The sequence below is a fragment of the Amborella trichopoda genome, chromosome 3, assembly GCF_054954075.1.
Source record: "Amborella trichopoda isolate Santa Cruz 75 chromosome 3, AtrichopodaSantaCruz75HAP2 v2.0, whole genome shotgun sequence".
Lineage (NCBI taxonomy): Eukaryota > Viridiplantae > Streptophyta > Magnoliopsida > Amborellales > Amborellaceae > Amborella > Amborella trichopoda.
In genome coordinates, this window is record NC_142338.1 from 10,251,300 (window position 1) to 10,274,639 (window position 23,340).

At 36.2% G+C, this 23,340-nt stretch overlaps 1 protein-coding gene across 12 annotated transcripts in view; it reads left to right on the forward strand.

Moving 5' to 3' along the window:
- The window catches only part of LOC18448819 (elongation factor P (EF-P) family protein), a 41,948-nt gene that overhangs the window by 7,964 nt on the left and 10,644 nt on the right, over nucleotides 1-23,340 (forward strand). For 10 of the 12 annotated variants that reach the window (XM_011630488.3, XM_020676459.2, XM_020676457.2 and 7 more), the window contains 4 exons: nucleotides 10,047-10,113; nucleotides 10,266-10,333; nucleotides 13,491-13,614; nucleotides 20,459-20,498. In XM_011630488.3, coding sequence (XP_011628790.1) covers nucleotides 10,047-10,113; nucleotides 10,266-10,333; nucleotides 13,491-13,614; nucleotides 20,459-20,498 — 299 coding nt within the window. The remainder of the gene's footprint in view (nucleotides 1-10,046; nucleotides 10,114-10,265; nucleotides 10,334-13,490; nucleotides 13,615-20,458; nucleotides 20,499-23,340) is intronic. The other 2 variants (XM_088863297.1, XM_088863296.1) reach the window with 1 other exon arrangement.

Sequence of the window (23,340 nt, forward strand, 5' to 3'; positions counted from 1 at the left end):
AGACCATCTTTGTTCCATCCCATTACTAGATTGTGTATAGACTCACATTCTTCTTCCCCCTATAACAGGCCCCAATTAATCAATGAAAAATCATTTTTCTTTCTTATGATTTTTGTTCTTCTACTTGGTTTTGGAGGGATTGGTTGATTTGAAATTTAATTTTAGCAGTGTATTTAAGGATGGAAAACATCCGTCCTTAGTTAGGCTTGTAGGTGTATAAACATTAGACCATTGATTTTATGCTCATTCCTCATGTAATGAACATGTTTTAAGTTTTACATTTTGTCAGTGCATCTAGTTTTGGAATCTCATTTACCATCACACACCCAGAGTGGGCCTGAGTGGAGTTCATCGAAGACAATGTATGCAAGATAAAGCAGCTACTTGTCTTTAACTATTTGTTTTGATAATGGTGACTTATAGCATATGAATAAATACTTACAAAATTCCTCATAAGAATTTAGAGAAAGGCAGCCCACAAACCTGATGCTCTATTACAAAAATAATGATGCTAAATTTTTACCCAATAAAGAATGATAAGAAGAGGCATGGATTAAGAAAGCCCTAAAAGATAATTGAGTGCGAGACTTAAAAAGGCAGAAGAAATAAGGGTTGGAGGGGAGTACAGAGGGAGAAGAGGAAGGAATCCCACAAGTTCATTGCCCAGAGAAAACTTGGTGGTAAGCCAAAGTCAGGTGCTCCGAGTGAGGAAAAAGGAGAGGAAGAGAGAGAGAGAGCAGAGAGAGAAGAGGATAAAAGACACGGGGGGATAGAGACTAAGAAGAGGGCCTTTTCACAACTCAAGTGCTCCATAAGGAAAAGAAGATGACAGAGGGAAAGAGCAAGTAGAGAATAGAGATGCGAAGTGAGAAAGAGAAAGGAGAGGGAGCGGAAGGAGACATAAGAGAAGACAGGGCAAGAGAAATAAAAGAAAAAACAAAGACTTAAGAGGTAAAGGATGTCTGCAAACCTAAAAACTAGGACTCTGATGGTGGCCCCCTGCTGGCAGCTCCCTCCTGGGCTAATGTGTCCACCTGCACATTAGCTTTCTACCAAATATGACAAAAGTCGACTCAAAGACGTCTGCAGAGATGAAAAATGTGTAGAAAACAGGTTCTAGACTCCAGGGATTCAGGTTCGATCTTCAGCCTCTAAACAATGGCTACACCTGTTAGGTAGGTGGAGTCCTCTGAAGTTGATCGACAGTAAGGTTATGATTAAGGATGGCTAATCAACAAATGGCTTTGGACTTTGGGAGGAATTGAAGTAATCCACACTGATTTAGTGGGGGAAACAAGAAAGGGGGACGAAAATAAAGTCCGATAGAAAGAAGATATCAAGAAGTTACTATAGGGAAAGTGGATCCAAATAACACTGTTAGGATCGGAGTTCGAAAGAAAGAAGGATCGGAGTAGGTTTAAAAGGGCTATAAGGTCTTTAGATTCGAAGTTAGTGAGCGGTCTCTTAAATGTAGGGCTCCAAACTGAAGGAGGGGTCATAACACTTTGGGACAGTAGCCGCGGCCCGAGGGTGAGTTTGCAACTTGAAAGAGATTAGGCCTAGATTACTAAAGGGGCCAATGACCGATCCAAGAATCAAATCAGAAAAGAACCCTGTCTCCTGTTAGAATGCAAATGAGGGCAGTTCCATAATTTGTGTTTATTTTAACTGGTTTATGTTGTAAAGTTATTTGCTGTAATGTCTAAGGGCAAATATGTCCTTACTCAAGGTGTAACATTATGTATCATAACACAAGCATTAGGGCTGTGCCCTGGTATGTGTCTTCAAGTGTGTGCCTGTTTTCCCTCTTCTTTTCTATGTTTTTCATGGTATCAGAGCCAGGTTTGAGTATGCCCTCAGCGTGATCAACTCCATATTTCCTTCCTCTAGAAGATTGATCTCACTCCGCTTATGATGATTGGATATCTAAGGACCAGAACCTCACCCTTTTACAGGAACTTATTCATAATGTAATTAATTTACCAACTACTGCAGCAGTTTGGGAGGCCCTTCATGACTTATTTTCCCAAGAAGCAAAAACCCTAATTATGCATCTTTGAAGTGAGCTTCATGCCTGTAAGAATAATATGTCAACCTCTGAATTCTATAACAAGATAAAAGCCCTATGTGATCAGCTTGCTATGGTGCAAGATCCAGTGAAAGGGACAAGATGCATTATGTTTTGAGAGGTTTAGGGGATGATTATAAAGTGTTTGTTTCCTCTGTGTTGATGAAGACTCCATTTCCCTTGTTTAGTGAAATGCAACTATTATTGTTGCAACTGGAAGCATTATTCAACCTCAATCCCTCATTGAAAAAGTATTCTACTATCGATTCTCATTCTGTTTTATTGTCAAAAAGTAATCCAAATTTTAACACAGGCTGGAATTCAGATCATGGTCGAAGATGTAGAGGCAAAAGAGGTAGAGGACGTAGAGGTCAAGGTGGAAGAACTAATTTTCATCATATTTAAGGTTGCAGTTTGCTACCTACTTCTTCAGCAGGATTATTTGTCTCTTTAGATGATGGTGTTGTTCGCCAGAAATGTGGAAGGAAGAATCATACAGCCATTAAGTCTTTGATCATCATAAAACCCAACCGGTTTAAAAGTCAAGTTTCTGCCCTAAATCATTCTCTTTGAGAACTTAGCTATCACGTCACCTACGGAGATAGGTTGGGTTGTGGATAGTGGTGCTGCAAATCATGTTTTAGGTGATAAAGATATGGTCTCATCCCCAATTCCTTACTGTGGTAATGGCTCTATTATGATTGGTGGTGGAACCACCCTCAATATCACTCATGTAGGAAGTGTCATAGTTTACTCCTCATGTTGTCCTATCTATTTATCTAATATTTCTTTGTTCCTTAGTGTCAAAATCTTATTCCAATTTCTCAGTTAGCCCGAGAAAATACTATTTCATGTATATCTATCTCTGCTTTGTTATTTTTGAAGGAACAACAATTAGTGATAGCGTGCGCTAAAGGGTTTCGTTGGGACAGCTTTACATTGTTGATGATCATGTCAAGAAGAAGCTCCCATTGTTCTTTTTTTCTCGTAGTGTCAACGAAGATGCCAGTGTTTGGCATCAACATTTAGGTCATTGTAGTTATGAGTCTTTGAATAAATTATTTAAAGAGGGCTTAGTTCCTTCTAGTCTTGAGATTCAATCTTCGTTGGTGTGTCATGGGTGTCAGTTGGATAAACATGTGAAACTTCCATTGCATGTGTACCTCAACAAGACTTGTGAGGTAGTTCTTAGACCTGCAGATAAAAATGTAGTGGGGTGCAATTGGGTTTATAAAGTGAAGTACAAGTCAGTGGTAGTGGGGAAAGGTTTAAAGCAATGTTGGTTGCATAAGGGTTTAATCAACAAGGACTTCATTATGACGAAACATTTAATCTGATTATTAAGATAGTGACAATCAAGTGGGTATTTCCCTTGCTTTAGCCTATGGTTCGTCTCTTTTTCAATTGGATATTAAGGATGCCTTTATGCATTGAAAGTTAGTTGAAGAGGTATACAGGAACAACCATCAGGTCTTCATGGTGAATCTAGAGACTCATGGTTGCAAGTTGAAAAGATCTACATATGGGTTAAAACAAGCTCCATGAACGTGGTTTATGTATTTACATAATGCATTAAAAGAAAGGGGTTTTCAAGGCGGCATCAAATCATTTGTTTTTTATTTGTCACAACAAGGAAGGTGTTAGCATTCTACTTTATGTTTATGACATTATAAGTATTGGGAGTTCTATAGACCTGATTGATGGTGTAAAGAAATTTTTGCATGGTAGATATATGATGAAAGACTTAGTTCAGTTGAGATACGTTTAAGAGTTGAAATAGATTGAAATGAGAATCAAATTTGGTTGTCTCAATAAAAGTACACTCTATACCTTATTGAAAAGGCAAATATGTTCGATTGCAGGCAAATATGTCTCAATAAAAGTACAGTCTAAACAAAAGTTTAACGATATTTGGAGGACAACCTTTAGATAATTAAGAGAGATACAGAGGTTTAGCAGGTGCACATAGTATCTCACTCTCATTAAGCGTGATACTGCCAACAATTGTACAAAAATTTGGCTGCCCGGCCGCCACCTAGGCGGCCACTTAGGCGTCATCTAGGCGGTAGGTCCTAGGCAGGTGTACTAAGGTACCCACTTAGGTGGGTTTGGGTGCCTCTTTCATGGCTTTATGGTTTTAAAGGTGGTACTGTTTTTTATTTTTTTGGCAAGCATGTGTTATTGCTTTTATTAATGCGTGGGTTCATGTGGGACTATCCACCAATGGTTTAATTCCAACAAGTCTTCTCTTTCACCTTTTTTAACTTTTTGACTCGTACCACCCTTCACTTTGCACATGGAGCACTCTTGCACTGCCACCTAATCTACTGATCAATCAATGCTTGTCTCCCCTTGTGTTGCCAAGATTATGTTGTCCTTTGCCCATGTCATTACTCTCTCCTCCCCATATATATGTATATATACGTCACATAAAGAACCCTCATCATCCTCCTTTTGGTCCCCCAAAAAAAGTGCCGCCCAGCCGCCTAGGCGGTCTGGGACCCTCGCCACCTAGGCGGCTGCCTCTGCATTCTTGTACATTGCTTCAATTTATGCATGCTCCCACTGACACTCGCATGGATTGTTGAAGAGAATAATCAGATAGGTAATAACCAATAGGAGCAGTGAATCATAGGGTGCTCTATGAAAGAAACAACATGAATAAATTGAAAATTGCTTCTATAGTTCAGTACTTTGATGCAGACTGGGCTGGAGATCCAGATTCTAGAAGATCACTTTCAGGTTATTGCCTTTCTTGGTAGAAGTCTAATTTCATGGAGTAAGAAACAAAAAACCGTTGCGAGGTCTAGTACTTAGGCTGAGTATTGAGCACGTACTGGTATGGTTTTTGATATTTCATGGATACAAAGTATTGTTTCTTTTCTTGGAGCAAGAATATGCAAATCAACGGTTTACTGTGACAACAATAGTGCTCTCGCAATAATCCAGTATTTCATGATCGTACTAAACACATACAGATATATTGCCGTTTTGTTCATGAGAAAGTTGAAACCGAGGAGATAGATGCTGGCTTTATTGGGACCGAATATTGAATAGTTGATAGCTTCACAAAAGGGCTTGCAAAAGATAGACTTGAGTCTTTAAAGAACAAGTTGTACATTTTCAAACATGATGTATAACTTGAGGGGGAGTTTTAGAATGCAATGAAGGGCAGTTCTGTAATTTGTGTGTATTTCAAGTGGTTTATATTGTGAAGTCATTTGCGGTAATGTAAAAGGGCAAATCTGTCCTTACTCAAGATGTAATATTATATATATTATAATAGAAGAATTAGTGTTGCACTCTGGTGTGTGTGCCTCTTTTCTCTCTTCTCTATTTTTTCATATCCTAAATTGACTTTGTCACTGTTTTCTTATGAGATTTAGCTGTGTAGGTTTATCGAACTCATTGTTACGGCAAATGACCACATAATCTGGAGTACAAGATTACACTCAGTGTTTGACTCCATGGCTTGAGCAAGGTCTCAGCCCCTTGCCAAGTCGAGTGACTGGAGCCAGTCCAAGTCGAATTGCTCAAGTTGCGGAATGGGCTAAGCCCCCCACCCCCCACAACCACAAAAAAGGAACAATCCCAAAACATTTCTCAAATAGTGCCTTTAGGTGTTTTTTTTTTGTTAATATTTGTGTGGGGTTCATTTATTTTGTTTTTCATTTATCCATCTTATTTTCGGGGTTCTTTAGTCACGAAAAAGAAAGCTTCCTCTCTGCGATGCAAAGGGTTGTCTAGGGGTGTTTTAGATGTAGGCACTGGTTTAAAAAACGGATTGGTGCCCCTGATCGGGCACCCCAAAAAACCATCCGGATCGGTGAATCGACGATCCGGATCAAGAATCGGCTGAATTGGTGGGATTTAGCCATAAAAAAAATCTGAAAATAATTATTAAAATTCATTATAAATGTTGTTTTTTAGGAATCCAAAAAGAAATGGGGGTCCTCCATTAAGAACTTTCATTTTTTTTGCATCAATATGCGAATATTGAGATGTTCTTTCCCTGCATGAACTACTGTTAACCATTAAATTTACATCATCCAAAAGGATAAGCATAGAATTATCATGGATGAAGTATAAAACTCTAAAAATAATGTTATTTTAGTTTCTAAACGTAATTAGGAGTGATGCATTATGTACTTTCATTATTTTGTAAAAATAGGTAAATATTGATACGTTTTTTGTCTGGATGTCTGTATAATTATTAATTATAATATAGTATTATAATATTATAAAAAATAATAATTTCCCATATAAAGTGAAATTAGAATCATATCAAAGTATTAAATATTTATTAATTCGTTTTACTCATCCAAAATTATCACAACCTAACTAACCATAATATTATATAATGAAATTGAAATGGTTGGTTTATATTTTATAATTATTTTACTATACAAATAAGTACAAATCTAAAATGTCTTATAATATCATCTAATTTAAACAATATATTTACAACTATAAGAAAAATAATACATTATCTAATTTATAATGTAAATAAAGTAATAAATAAATTACAAGATTTGGTTATCAATGTAAAATTAATAGAAAATGCTTCCATATCATATGATTAAAAATAAAAATAAAACCCCCTATAAATTCTAATGCTATGATATTAAAAAATTGAAAAAAACTTTATCCAAAAAAATAAAAATAAAGATATCAAAATTCAAAAAAATAAAAAAAATGCCTATCTACAACATGCATAATAGTTAGAAACACTTCTATATTATAAGATTAAAAAAAATAATTTCCCACATAAATTAGTATCACATCAAAGTATCAAACATTTATTAATTCGTTTTACTCATCCAAAATTATTACAACCTAACTAACTGTAATAATATATATTGAAATTGAAGTTGTTGGTTTATAACTTTATATTTTATAATTATTTTACTGTACAAATAAAAATATAAAATGTCTTATAATATCATTTAATTTAAAAAATCTTATTTACAATTATAAGAAAAAACAATACATTACAAAATATATAATATAAATACATTAATAAATAATATACAAGATTTGGTTAGTAATAAATTAAAAAAATTCATATTTGCAATGTGGGATAATTGATAAAGCAACTTGAAATAAATTCTAAAGTGGTATGAGTTAGTTTTATTTTTCTCTTAAAATATCCTCTAAACTAATTTTTTTAAATATTCAATAGACTAGAATTAGTATTATTTTTTTGCTTTTTTTAATATCCTATGAGCCAGTACTGATTTTTTTATCCCAATTAACTAATTAATTAATTATTAATCATATAATGAAATAATCCCATGAGATAATAGCCTAATAGAGTTGTTATTTTTTTTTGGGTAAGTAAATTTAAAGTTTTTTGCACGTTAATTGGTCCACATTAATTGATTCTTAATGTATATAAATGTCCACATTAATTACACTTAATTGAGGTTGGTGTAATGGTAGACCGCATGAACTTGTCACAAGAAGTCTTGGGTTCAAACCCCAGCCTTGTGCTTTTTTTAACTCCACGTACACCATCTAACTCATAGAATTGTCCCACATCTAAGCGATGTGGGAAGAAAGGGTAGTATAAAAGAATCAAACCAGCCCGAGCAACTCGTTGTTGTTGTTGCATGGCTACGCATACGTGGGTTGGTGCACGCTGACGTAAGAAGTTGGGTGTGATAGTGGGCGTGCTGAAGTAAGCAGTTTTTGTTGTGACTCAGGTAGTTCACTGTAGCGAACCGGGCGACTCCGGCGGTTCACTGTAGTAACTGGCCGGTTCTTCTCTATAACCGGGTGACTTTGTGTATTTCAGTGGAATCGACCCGGGTGACCGATTCCCGTGTCGACTAGGCCGAGTCCGTTGCGACTCGCTGTTTTTTAAAACACTGGATGTAGGAATTGTAGCCTCCCCCCTCGTCCCCCCTTTTTTTCTTCTTTTCGATGTGGAGTTTTCCTTTTTCATCCCTTGAGGTTTTTGTATAGGGCACCTGCCAAGCAGGCACGCCCAATCATGTATATGCTCTATACGCACATGATCTGCTCTGTAATCCTTTTACTTTATTAATACAACAGTTACCATTCTCAAAAAAAAAATAAAAAAAATCGTAGTCTGCAACAAAGGGTCTCTATCTATCTATCTATCTATCGGCATCCATCAAGCAAACCTTAAAGTTTCAGACTTGAAATTAATCCGATTCTTCGCCATCTGTACCCTTCTCTCTTCTCCAACCCTTTCTCTCTTTCGCCAAAATAAGTAAACGAACCCTTGCTCCCTTCTCTCATCATGATAAGTAACCAACTCTAGAGAGAGAGAGATGACAAGAACTAGAGGGTATTGGAGAGAGAACCAATCGGGTGAGTACTGTGCCCAGGTTTCATAGTATTTGGGCAAGTCGCTACAGTACTTACCTGGGAACTGTACAGGGTATACAGTTCTACTATTTTACAGGCACGGCAGGCTATGGAACCTCGCCTGAGTCCTAGTTGATTCGGGCAAGTTTTCAAATCTGATTGCAGATTTTATCCTATAGGTATTTCTACTGTAACAGAGTTTTAATGTAGTAAAATGATTTATAGTAAAAGTCGCTCCAGCTGCTTAGACCATTTAGCATAGTCTCAAATCCAGCTTTGTTTATAAGTGTGGATTTGCTTATATTTTTGACAGGAATTTGTTGAATTGTATAAACTTCATTTGGCTTTTACAAGATTAGGATTAACTATGTACTAATGTGTTCCATTATCACTGAGGGATAGGAAATCCACCTGTGCCTGTAATAGTATAATTTCCTCATACTGTTTCTAATAACCTACATTTGGCTTTTACAGATTTGGGTGCATTATGTAATCATCAGTTCAGCTGTATTTGCCATTTTTGAACCGCTTATTGGTGTCGCCTTCACATCCCATGGTCTTCCTCCCAATCAAACTCACTACCATGCTAACTAGTTATTAATGTTCTTCTAGAAAGAGAATGTTTCTTGTAGGCGAATCTGTGAACCAAAAAATGTTTTTTGACCCATGCTAGTGAAATTACAGCATATGATCACTAATTAGGAACATTCTTTCATTAAAATATTTTATTTTTGTTATTTGAAAAATTGTTTTGACTAGGGTACCAATCAAGGGAGAATGTTATGTTTATAGGATGACTAGAAACCATTAGCTCTTATTCTGGTTTTTTATTATTTTCTGGCCTCTCTCTCTCTCTCTCTCTCTCTTTTTCATACAATGTGCATTAGTTTTGAGCAATTTATATATTTCATGCTTAGCAAATATGGTGGGTCTACCTGAGACTTGTCTGGGTTGACACGACCAGGTCACAAACTGGATCAAATTAGGTCATGACCGAATTCTTTCCAATTTGTATCATTTTGTAAGGGGATATCAGACTTTTATATTTGATCATGTAAGATTTGTGAAAGCTATGTTGGGGATTACACGTTTTGGATGACATTTGTCTGATATAAATTCATGGACGTGCTACATGAGTAACCCTCTACTTACAAGAATATTCAACATGCCCTTATACTTCATTATACTATTTGATTTAAATTAAATGTGTGAGATTTTTAAACACTTCTAATTATTTTCTCTTTCATGAATGTTTCATAGTTCTGAGAGTTATGTATTTGGCTCGCCTGGTTGACCTGCTATGTCATGGGTTGACCCAACCCCATGATTATTGAGTCCGATTGCGAGTGGTCTGATTTTGTGAACTATACTTGATATTGGACACTATGTATCCCTTTTGTGCATTGCAATTATAACTCAATTGACCAAGTAAATATACATACATGCATGAATTTTATGTACTTTATGTCACTGCTAAACGTTTTTTATTTAGTGTAGATATCTTTTCTTTTTTACTTAGGTTATGTATAAGTTTTTTGTTTCCAACAGGAGCATGTTTTTAATAGCAAATGATTAAACCCTGTAGATACTTTTTCTGTATCTGTAATCATATACCTCTTCCTTCATTTGAATCTTGGTGCAGGAGTTTTTGTGGAAGATAAGTCTTTCCAATTCTTATATCAAGAGGGTCATTCTGTGACTGTAATGGAGTGAGTGCCTTGGCTGTTATTCTTCATGCATGCATGGCCACACACACATATCAGAAGTTAATATACATGATGATATATGTTTCCATTATACATTATATTCTTGTCATAACATATGATTTATTTAAAGTTTTTGGCTTTTATGGGGCTGTTAGGCCAGACACATTCGAGCAAATGGAAGTCTCTAAGGATTTGTTTGGCAAACGAGCAGCCTATCTAAAAGGTATGTGCATTATTCTAAGGTTCAAATTGAGTTATTTTACTTGGTTTCTGACATTGACTTGTTGTTAATAGGACATTTTGAATGACCAACTCATGTTGCATGCATCCAATTATAGTTTGCTGGTCCAAGTTTTGTTATGCAATTATTTATGGTGTGAATTAGTTTTACCACTACCGTAGGCATTATTATTATTTTTCTTTTTATTTTCCCTTGTTTTGCTTCCGAAAAAGAATTAAGAGACACTAATGGTAACCATTTGAGCTGACAAAATTAGTAATATTATCCATGAACGGATTGAGCAATATAATAGAGAAGTAAAGATTGTCAATACTGGCATTGTACTTCAAGTGGGCGACAGCATTGCTCATATCCTTTATGGTTTGTTAATTTTTTCTAAATATAAGCAAAATAAAAATGCAGTTTTTGTCGGCCTTTCTTGACTTTCCATGATCTGTATCTTAAGGGGCTTCTTATCCACTGTGCTACACTTGTGTTCTTATGGAACTGGTTGTTTGTTGCAACAGCTATGTCAAGCACTATATACTTAGATACCAGTTGTTTTATTAGTGATGATTCCAAGGTGATTGTGTTGACCTTTAATGGCAGCCGGTGTGATCACGTTTCTTCTTCCACTAACTGGTTATGATCCAAGGACATTGTGTAGTTGAGGAAGCACTTGAATGATAGAGTTTAACATGGGTGATCTTGGGAAGCCATGTATTTCCTGAGCATAGAAATGTCTAGAACCTTTCATGGCTTGTTTTGCTAGAATTTTAATGGTTGGAGGAGAGCCTTGTGACATTGATCGAAACGGTTGTTCATCTCACTATTCGGAACAAAACCAAAGAGTATCCATATAATGTATACAGGGTTGTGCTTGTTAGTGTATTTGTATACGTGCAAGTCTGTGCAGTGGAGATTTATGTAAATAGATATTTGTACTGCAGTTTGTCTGTCGTTTGTAGATCAGATTCCTTCTATGATAGTCCTAGATATTTCGTTAAACATTATTTGTGAGATTCATTGTTGTTCTCCTTTGCTAGGGTTTTATGTTCTAACAGCACTGAAAGTTCATTTGTGTAGACATTAGTAACATTACTTATGTTGTCAGCGGCCATTTGATGCAACATCTGTCTGACTCATGCAAATGTCTTATAAAGGAGAATGCAAAAGAATGAGAAATAATTAATAGAAGATCTTATTTGTGGTTTCTCATCATGTGATCATCATGTTGTTGGTGCATTTCCAAACTGACCTTAAAATTCCAGACTTTGACCATCTGCTGGTTGTTATATTTTTGAGTTCGCTGCGATCCCTTTTTTCTTTGCTTTTTTGTAGTTTTTGCGACATTTTCAATCAAATCAAAGAAATTTGTTTTCGACCATATTTTCAAATATCATTTACCATTTGGATGTAATATCAATCTATTGATATGATGTATTTTCATCTGGATGGCTTTAGAGCATTGTGAATTGGACAATATATTTGGCCTTTCCAACATGTATAATAATTGATTTATGTGGTAGTGTTCTTGCCATCTTAAAGTTATTGCATGCGAGCATTTTCTGAGCTGTGTATGCTAATCATGCTTTCCCCTGTAATGCATGCAGCTCTGAAATATAAATTTAATTAGCATGTATGGTAAATCATGGGAATTACTTGTCAATCTCATTCAAGGGATAGCTCACTATGGACCATTATCCCTTTTGAACGCTAAATCTTTTCAAAATACAAATATGGATTTTCTCCTATTGTGGATCATAAATTGGACAATTCACTCACCTGCTTCTTGAAAGCAGCAATGAATCCATTTTGATGTTTTATGTGTTGTTCTTCTCTCCATCTCTAGGCTTTCCAACTTTAGTTGTTTTTTGGCTGCAACTGAAAGTGAATCTACACTTTTCTTAAAATGTATATTATCATCTCATAAATTTTCATGAACTGCATGAATATCAATCCATGGGTGAAGGTTGTTTGGTTGCCAATTTGACTTAACAATGAGTCCTCAGCTGAAACTCACACGAAATTCATTGAAAATTTAGAACCAATGAAATTTACCGAAATTCTTCTTCCGAAAGCCATCGTCCATGAAATTGGCTCCCCCTCTTTTTCTTAAAGCCTAATCGATGAAAATGGCTCTTCCACTTGATGTATTATTCTTAATTCCTATTTCGATTGGTTTTAATGTTTATCTTAGTTTTACCCTCATCTCTGATTTACTCAAGTTCTTCTCATCCATGAAACTCCTCCATGACACGAACTCTACCAAACTCTCAAACCCTATGAAATCCTTTCTTCAACAGTTACAGGAAGTTTCCCTGGAATCATTTTGGCTTTCAAGCTCTATGTTGACCTTCCTCTGAAATTTGATCTCAAGGAGATTAAACCCTTTCATGTGCCTCTTCTGCTCTTGAACTGCTCCATTCAAGCTTCCGTTCGGATGGAGTTTCTTGACAATTACTCAGAGCAAGCTGGGAGTGATCTTGCATATGTTGCGCCATCGATTTTGTAACAGATTATCCCAAAAATCCCACCAAACTCTTTGCCTCTCTCTCTCTCTCTCAAAAATCCCTGCCACAACTCCCTCTCTCTCTCTCTCTCTCTCTCTCTCTCTCTCTCTCTAAGAACCCTGCCATAACTCATTTTGCCTGCTTGCTACTCTCGCTACAAAGCACCAAAATTCTCTTTACGCAATATCCACACTCTCTATCTAAAAGCCCTTTGAAAGATTTCTTCCTTGATAGGGGCCTTTTGTACATCTTTGATTTGGGAGAGTGATAAGAGGAATAGAAGCAGAGGGTGTGTGTGTTGTTACAAGCTGAGGAATTTGTCGTGGCTGGTTTGGTGGAGATGACAGGAGTGTGTGTGTTTTTAGGAGTTCTACACTTCAGCGCTGTGCCCAACCAAGAGTGCTATTTCGTGGATTAGAGGGGGGGGGGGGGGGGGGGGGCGCGGGGAAGAGATCAAGACCAATTTTTGTTTTGGTCTAGTCTACAAATGATTTTTAAAAGTCGTCGCCAAATGGCCCCAAACATGATTTGGGTTGGCATTTCAACATGCCCTTAACTGATTTAGATTTTGATACTTCGCTTTCATTTAAATGAGAAATAATAACCATCTTGAAGTGAACTGAAATCTATTGTTTTGTGCTGAATAGATGGAATGACAGTGACCGTGCAACTTTATGATGGGAAGCCAATGTCTGCATCGGTTCCACAGAGGGTGACATGTACTGTTGTAGAAGCACAAACCATTGCGAAGGGCCAGACTCTAACACCTCAGTATGCTTCGTGAATTTCCTCATCTATATTTATTGATGAATAACTTAGTTTTATTTTTGTTTGTGTTGTTAAGCCTTTTGCAGTTGCTTACTTCGTATGGTCTTTTTTGTTGAGCTTTTGGTTGGATCTTGCTGATTCTTACTCTGTGACGAACTCTGAAGGTGTCAATTTTGCAAGTACTGAATTATGTTTATGAGAATCTACTTTGTACCAGAGTGGTTTACCTCTTGTGCAGAGTGGTTTACCTCTTGTGCTTGATGGCTCACATGGTTCCATTTGGAGCTTTTGATATGGTTGGCACCTAGGTTTCATGGTGATAAATGCCTACTCATGAGCATCAAGGATTCTAATCAATACATAAGCTAAGATTCTGTTTTTTTGAGGGATGTTATCTTGGTGGATTGATTGGAAATTCTCCCCTCCAATGGGTCATGACATTTAATTTACTTAAAACTATAAAACGTATCACTTACGTCGTAGCTGTGAAATCATTTTATGTTGATGATAACTGATAAATTTCTTTGGAAAATCTGAAATTAAGTACAAGAATGTAGTATAGAGAGAAGAAAAAACAACGTATTAACGTACAGAAGCTTAAACTGTACCTTAGATACACCCTGATTCACTTCACTCTCTTTCTTTTTGTTCTGTATGTTTCTCTATACTTATCATTATGCAGTGACACTTTTTTGGGAACAGAATCCTTCTGTTATTCAATTCTACAAAACTAACATCTAATTATATTGCTTATGTAGTATCTAATCACTCAAGGTATACAAAATAAAAATATAAAAACACTTTTCATAAACTTCAACTTCACCTTGGGAAGGCCCCAAATTACTACAAACTACAAGATCGAAATTATAATAGTCTTTGATCAACAACAACAACAAACTTACAACTTGAGCATAGCTCTTTTACAATTTATCTGAGAATGAAATGCATCAAAAGCAAAGACTAAGAAGTAAATGTGCATGAGTTTAATATTTCTTATCAGAGCCGATTCCAAACAACCACCGTGCGAATCTTGCAATGGTATGGTCACAACTCTTGCTATCTTTCGGAACCTATAGCGCAAGAAGTGTGTGGGTTTTGGTCTAATCTTGGGAAGCAACCTCACTACTAACCACATCATGAAAATATCACTCTTATAAAAGTATCCAAAATAACTTCAAATGGGACACAAAACCATGAGAGCCAAAGCGGGAGAAGTTGGAGGCAAAACACTCAAAACGGAGTAGTTTATGCACCAGGGCTTGGTTGAAACATCCAAACACCTATGGGATCAAGTGGGTTAGGTTTGGTACGTGAGGCACATTGGAACCTCACTGTTATGCATGTCATATTAGCATTTACAACAATAGGGCTAGGAGAACCAAAAGAGAACAGTAAAACCTGAGTAATTTTTGAGTATCGGCCTTGTATAGGATGGTCGTGGCCCACGGGACAAGAGTCCGTATAATGACAGGAGACCACTCTAGGGCGTGTGCACTCATAGTCACACGGGAAGCCACTCTTATGATGTATATGATCCTACTAAGAAGAGACAGTGCACATGTGCCTTGAGAAGACCCCTATATGCTAACATTTTTATGTCCCATAGGGGTGCACCTGTAATCTATTGAGAACCGGGTAATGAAAAGCTTGGTTGGGGTGACTTTGATGAGGTCGGATTATATGTCCTCGACATTGACTGTGGCGCGTAAGCCTATTGGGTCATCCCGAGATAAAGTAGCCCACCATTCCAGATTCGCCCAATGGAGTACTCCAATGCCTAGATTTAAGTCTAGAGATTTCATTTACCATTTGTCCCATTTTATTTTATTTAGAAAATATGTATTTATGATGAAAAATCATTTGGAGAATTTTTGGAAAATTTTTAGAAAATTTATTTTGGAGCCAAAAATGCCATTTTTGAAATTTATTGGGGCTAATTCCACTTACGGACAACTAGTGGGGATGTCCACGTGGCACCCAAGTGGCCACATGGCACCCCAAAGGGGCCCAATGTTGCTTACATCATCACCACATCAAACACAAGTTGCCTTGTCCTTGTGTGGTATTATGTGATTTGTTCAATTAAGTTATAATTTTTTGATAAAAGTTATTTTTATAACTAAAATGTTTTTATTTTGTCATGTGGGATTTTTCACACATGTGAATTGGGTGACATGTGCCAGGTTAGGGCTAATGATGATATTTTGGCTTAAACCCTAATCTATAGGAGGACATGAAAAATTAAAATGATTTTTTGTGTGGCATTGTCGCATTGGCTAGGCTGATGTGAAGTTTATGGTATGACACCTTGTAATTGGCTAATATGTGGGATATTATCCTAGTTGAAATATCTTTTTCAAATTACCATAAGGGCGTGCCCTACCCTTATGATGTTTTATTATTTTCATAAAGTTTTATTGTCAAATATGGAATGATTAAAGAACTTGTAAGGAAACTTTTTATGGGACAAGGACAATTTGGTAAAACTAATCTAGGATTTTATGGAGTAATAATGGTGTGCAAATTAAATCTATTGATCCTGATGGCTAGGCATGGATGTGTGGCTAGAATCAAAGCCCTTTCATGTGCCATAGATGAAAAGCATCAATGGCTAGGATTGACTCACTCAATATCTCACCATGTCAACGCTATAAATATCCATGCCCACTTCCCATTTCGACACACTTGAACCTTGTGAGAAAGAGAGAGAGAGAGACTCCCACGCAAGAGAGAGAGACTCCCACACCCCCCTCATTTAAATGCATATTTGATCCTTAAGCTCTCTTGCTCCTTGTGTTGGTGAAGCTCTCTTGATCATGGTGATAATTCGCACATAGCTTCAAGGTGTCTAGTTCTTCTTTTCTAAGGTAATCACCTCATCCATTTCCTTTCTTCTCTAAGCTTTTTCCTTCTTGTTTCTTTGCTGTAATTCATCATTTACAACAACATTTTGTTTCCATTACATTTAGCTTTGGTGATCATTTATAGTCCTCTTGTCCTATGCATGTATACTTTGTAGTATGCATTGTGTAGTCATTGTATTCTTCCACTAGACACGACTTCCTTTGAGTTTTGAGCTCGTCTTTCCCAGAGATTTTGAGCTTCATTTTTATAAATATCAGTGAATAACTGGTGGCATTTTAATCATTATTAATTGAAGCTTGGAGTTGGAGAAAAGTGTTGGATGTTATGCCACAATTCACTTCACTACATTGCCACACACTTGGGTTTCTTATGAATTGATTTTCTTAGCTTCATCAACCTTTTTTGGGCTTAAAAAATTCATCTCTCTCTCTCTCTCTCTCTCATTTTGAATTATATAAAGTGGTGAATTTGTGATTTCGATCTTCCCATTGGTGTGAATGAGTAAGTCCTTGATTTTGAGCCAACCGTGCTTTTATCTATTGGACAACACTAAGTCCTTAAAAGATCTGATTAATGATCCGCGCACTGAGGGTTTGACAATTGGTCTCCCTTTTCATTTTGGCACTCTATCTACAGTGGTTTTGAGTTCATAAGAGTAATAAGTTGTTGAACTTTGAGTTTGTGTTGTTAATGATCTGTATTAGATGATGGCAAGTTATATATGCAGTCCATGTGAAAGTCCTTGTATAAAGTGGCATAGTTTGAGTTTTTATGTGCCAAGTGTTTGAGATTTTGTATTTGGGACTCCAATGAGTTGTAATTTTGAGTTTTTCAAGTGCTATTAGAGTCAAAGTTTTTGTACTTTGTGCGTGTTACAGTTGTGAATGTGTATTTGCACTTGCATGTGCATATATATTGGTTGTAAAATTTAAATACATTCTCAAGTTAAGTGTTGTATTAAGAGCACCGTATCCTCTATATCACAACATTCCGTCGCATAAAGTATATTTGGTCTTACAAGTGTCCTATAGAACTTCTCCTTCAGTTACATTGGTATGCGACAATCACATAAGACTCTGGAAGCACATCTCCACTTCTTCCACCCAAGATCTATGCACAATATCTTTCTCAATCTCTCCATTCTCATGGATTGTCAACCCAAAGTATCAAATAATCTCTTTTTGGTACTTTTGGGCTATCCATCTTAACTTGCTAAACTTGCATTCTATATATTCGGTCTTAGTTTGGCTAATTTGAAAACTTTTAGATTCTAGAGCATCCCTCCAAAGTTCTTACCTTGCATTGAACACCATCTTTAGTCTCATCAATCAACGTTATGTCATCCATAAATAACATACACCTTGGTACCTCATCCTGCAAATGCCTAATTAACTCATCCATAACCAAAATAGAGAGATAAGGGCTCAACATTGTCCCTTGATGCATGTTTATTGTTACTGAAAACTCACTTGTCTTTACACTAGTTGTCCTCACACTAATTAGTGCTCCCTCGTATATAGCTCTCACTATGTCAATATATCATCTAGAGACTCCTTTCTTTTCTAACACCCATCAAATTAATTCTCTAGGTACCCTATCTTATGTTTTCTTTAAATCAATAAGGACCATATGGAGGTCCTTTTTCTTCTCTCTAAACTTCTCAATAATTGCCCAAGTAGGAAAATATCCTCAATTGATGACCTCCTTGGCATAAAACCGAATTTTTTTTCTGATATATTCGTTTCATGTCGTATTCGTTGCTCAATCACTCTCTCCCACAGCTTCATAGTGTGGCTCATAACTTTGATTCCTTGAAAGTGCATACAATTCTATATGTCTCTTTTGTTCTTTGTAAATATGTACCAAAATACTTTTTCTCCATTCGTTTGGTATTTTCTTTGTTCAATTTTTTTTTTTATTGAACAACTTGGTCAACCAGGATATGCCAATCTCTTGCAGACCTCTATTGGTCAACTAGGATGACCTTACAGTCTTTACATGATAATCAATCTGTCTTCTTAACTTGAAAGAAGTCTATCTAGCTTTTATATGTTCCGCTTTTGTAAATTACCAAATGTTAATCTTGCTTTTTAATGTAGGTGTTTGCCATTGCTAGGTCATAAGCCATGGTAAAAGCAAGAATAACATAACCATCTCATTTCTTTCTCCAAGTTTTATCCTCCATATACTTTTTTATATCCTCTACTATCTTTTCCTACATGACCATTTAAGTCCCTTCCTAAAAAGGTCCTCTCTCCATGTGGTATTCTTTGTTGTAGTCTATCCATATCCGCCCAGAATTGTTATTTAATTCTATCATCTACTCCTACATGTGGCGCATGAGCACTATTTACATTCATTATCTCCTCCTGTAACACAAGTTTAATTAATAGGCGCCTGTCACCTACTTTCTTAGTATCTACTACTTTATCCTTTAAATCTTCATCTATTGTTATGCCTATGCCATTTTTGTTATTATCCTTTCCTATATACCAAAGTTTGTATTCATCAATTTCATTAGCTTTTGCCACTTTCCACTTAGTTTTCTGTAAGCAAGCTATGTTTACTCTCCTTCGTCCACTAATTCACACTCTTATCTGTTAGAGGTCCTATATTCCATGTGGCTAGACAAATCTTATTCTCTTGAACTAACTTCTTTACCCGTGCAAGTCCAAAATGGCACAGGAACTATTGACTACTTATCACCGCTACTGGGCGTCATTGTGGCACGTCGTTTCCAAGGAACACCCTAGCTACCCCTTTAGGACCGCCTAGTATGGGCATATAACATTGGTTCAGGATTCATGACTCTAAAGCCATCCGAGGACCATGGTGTAGCCATATATCCCAGGTGATCCCTCTCTTGAGGACAAGCGTGGTCACCATGACCAACTCAAGTCATAAAGATGAAACTACATGACAGACGAGTGGGGTCCTCTCAAATGGTTACGAAGACTGCATTTATCACTACTTATCAACGTAACGGGGCATCGTCGCGGCACGTCGTTTCCAAGGAACGCCTTAGCTAATCCTCGTTCATTTATCATTACACCCGGATGCCGGTACAACATGTTGCTTACAGGACTGCCCTAGTATGAGCATATAACATTGGATCAGGATTCATGACTCTTAATGCCGTCGAAGGACCGTGGTGTAGCCACATATTCCAGGTGATCCTCCCCTGATGTCAAGTATGGTCACCAAGACCAACTCAAGTTATGAAGATGAAACTGCATGACAAAGACGCGTGGGGTCCTCTGCAATAGCTAAGACCTTGGTCATAAAGACTTTGTCAAATCACACTTGACAAGACTCTAGCACGTACAAACTCCATCGATCATACAAAACCGTGCTTACGGATCCCATAGAACCATTAGATAAAGGTGAACCATACAGGTCTAAAGCCAGCAGTATTCATGCCGTGAAGAATGATTTGTCAAGGCTTGAAGGCCCTTGTCCTCATAGACCACCCAGGTACCGAGTTACTTTGTGACTTAGAGTTGAGTTTCTGTTATTTAGTGATAAAAGAACAGTTGTTTGTCCAATATTCACATATCCTGACAATAAGATATCACAATCCTGAGAATAAGAAATCAGAATCAAGAGACTAGTAGTTCTTCATGTTTTAAGAAAGTGAATTCCTACATGCTTTAATTCTTGAATTGCGGCATCAAATTGTTAATGCAGCAAGGTGCCAAGTTACATGATCTGCTAGTAATGTTGAGATCTTGCTGCTGTTCCAAGTCGGATGAGTATCATCTGTTCAAAGACATACTTGACTTATGCATGATAAAGATGAGTTTGTTCTCGAACATTAGAAAAAAAGAAGAAAAAATGTAAAGAAATGAAACAAGTTTCTGAATTTGTTCTCTGTTTCCCTTTTTCTTTTTCCTTTTTATGTCATTTCTTCCTCTTTTAACTGTAATCATGGAATTCTGATCCATGAACCTTCTTGGTTTCAATGACATGGTTTCAATGACAGGTATAAGAAGGTTGTGTTAGACAACGGGCTTACTGTGCTTGTAAGTGTCTCTGAGAGCCTCTTCTAACGGCTTTGATCATTATGGTTTCCTGTTTCACTGGGTGCTTTTTGGGGAAAATTTTTGATTGCCCTTTGTGCTAATTCATGTAATCTGAAATCAGGATATTACATGATATCCTTTACTAATGCCATTAAGTGATTGGGCTACAAAATCATTAATGAGAAGTCTCAATGAAATGATAAATCGAGAAGACCATATATGAGTTGGAACCTTTGCTCTTAACATTGTATGTGGCCATAGATTTGAGTATTTGCTTTTCTAAACCTGAGGCAGATATGGAAAGTCAATGAGGTTCAACAAAAGAATGTATGTAATCTTTGTTTTTCAATGCGGCTGCATAACACATTATGTAGGGCTTGGAGTGCATTGCTCCTAGCCACAAATGCAGAAAATGGTGATGTGCCATATGTGGTGCATCATCTGCATGTGCGGGTGCATTGCATCATGAGCAATGCCCTCTCGTATGTGGTCACTGCTCATTGGCAGAAATTGCTTCCACATGAGCAGGGGAAGAAGTGTCATTTCCCCCTGAAATGGGAAAGTTGGGGGTACATAAACCAAACCCATTCAAACACCACCCTCGCCCCAAATCTAACGCTAAAAAAATTCAAACTTTAAAATTTTCTCTTAAGTCCAAGGTTTTGAAAGAGTTAAAGAGATTCTTTGGGTTATTCCTTAGATTGTTTTGGGCATTATTTGGGAGGTATTTGGGTGGAGTTCCACCAACACATTGAGGATTTTCAAGGGTCGAGTAAAAATCAAAATTTCTTTCAATTGTTAGGTCTTTGCCTCCTTGGAGTTTAAACTTTACAGTTTGCATGTTTATGTAACATGTACTTGTGACTGTGAACTGTGAAATACTTTGTCATTGGATGTTATGTCTTGTGGATTTGGCACATTAGTTTTTAGTTTTATTTTTTTAATTTATACAATGAGATGATATGAATTACCTTTTTTGTATGTTTGTTGTATTAGACATTCAAACTATTAGAGATTAGAGAAAAAACTTTTGGTACTCTTTATCAGGCTATCAAGGGACCCATATAGCTAGTATATTAGATATAATCAATAAATTAAATATGTACTATCGCATAAATTACAAATTTATGTTTTTATATGTCTTGTTAAACTTTTATATATCATCATCATCGTCATCATAAGAGCCGTTTCCTAACTGTTTGACCCAATCATTAGAGCCTTTTCCCAAATATATATATATATATATCTTGCATTGGGACCACTTGAACCGCATTAGATGCCCAACTGTGTCGAGTGCACATCTTGCATAGGGGTGGCAATGAGTTGGGTCGGACCGGACCTGGCACGTCTAGGTCGATGCGTACTTGGAACCGACCCTACTAGGTTTATAGTTTATATATTATATAGTCAATATATTTTATACTGGTCGGGCTGAACTGACCGGAACCTAGCCCGACCCGATACGATAGGGTGACTCAGACCCTACCATGAACTGTGAAATATTTTTGGTCATTGGATGTTATGTCATTGGTCTAAGAAGGTGAGGACCTTAAACTTTCCCTTAGCCTGTCCCAAGCTTGAGTATAGGAGGTAAGTTGTGTTAGGTAGGCCAACATAAAACTTTACCAAAACTTTTCCAAGCTCAATATATATTATTAGGCTATCAAAAAGAGAGATTTAGTCAATATCGTAAATACAGTTATAAATAATGTGCATTTTATTTGATCCAGACCTTGTTTCAAACTTTGTTTAATCTATGTAATTGGATTTATTTACATTTGCTAAAACTTCAGATGGACATTTAGTCAATGTATATTGTTTTGTTTGCTATTAACGGAGGGAAAAATTGTTCTAATTTTTTATTTTTAATCAATTTTAAAGGATGTATATTCTAGTTTTAGTTAGGGTTTATTTATAGGGGTTTTTAGTTTTTTAGGAATTCTAGTGTTCTTATAGTTTTTTATTTATTTCATGAGTACTATTCACGAGTACTGTTCATGGGAACTGTTCATTGGGGTAAAACTGTAATTATAAAATTTAAATTTAAGTTAAGATATATAGGTCATTTTAATCATTGTGTGGACATATAATATTTTTGAACATTCAATTATAATATATAAGATGTGTGGGGTCTTGAGAGGGTCAATTGCATATGATTTTTAGAAATTGAAAGAGAGAAAAGGTTAGACATTTTGGACCCCTAGCTTGGCGTATGGAGACAAAACTCTAAGTTTATTTGAATTATGCTTCTGTTTATCTTTGTTTCTTGCTTATTTGCTATGTTTCTTCAAATTCTCCTGCATCAAATTTACAATATTCGAGTTGAAGAATGTTGTCGGATTAACGCCAATTTTATCTTAGCACACTTCAAAACTCAAGGATGAGTTTTCTCCAACCAGGGGAGAATAATAAAGGGAAAAAGTGTTCTTATTTTTTACTTTTATTCAATTTCAAAGGATGTATATTATAGTTTTAGGTTTATTTCTAGAGATTTGAAGTTTTTTAGGAATTCTAGGGTTTTAATAGTTTTTTTATTTATTTCATGAGTATTATTCACAAGTACTATTGATGAGTACTGTTCATGGGTACTGTTCATAAGGGTAAAATTGTAATTATAAAATTTAAGTTTAAGTTAAGATATATAGGTCATTTTAATCATTGTATGGATATGTAATGTCTTTAAACATTGAATTATAATATATAAAAATTGTTTGGGGCCTTGAAAGGGTCAATTGCACATGATTTTTAGAAATTGAAAGACAAAATTTTAGACTTTTTGGAACCCTAGCTCGGGGTATGGAGAAGAAACCCTAGGTTTATTTGAATATGATTGTGTTTAGGT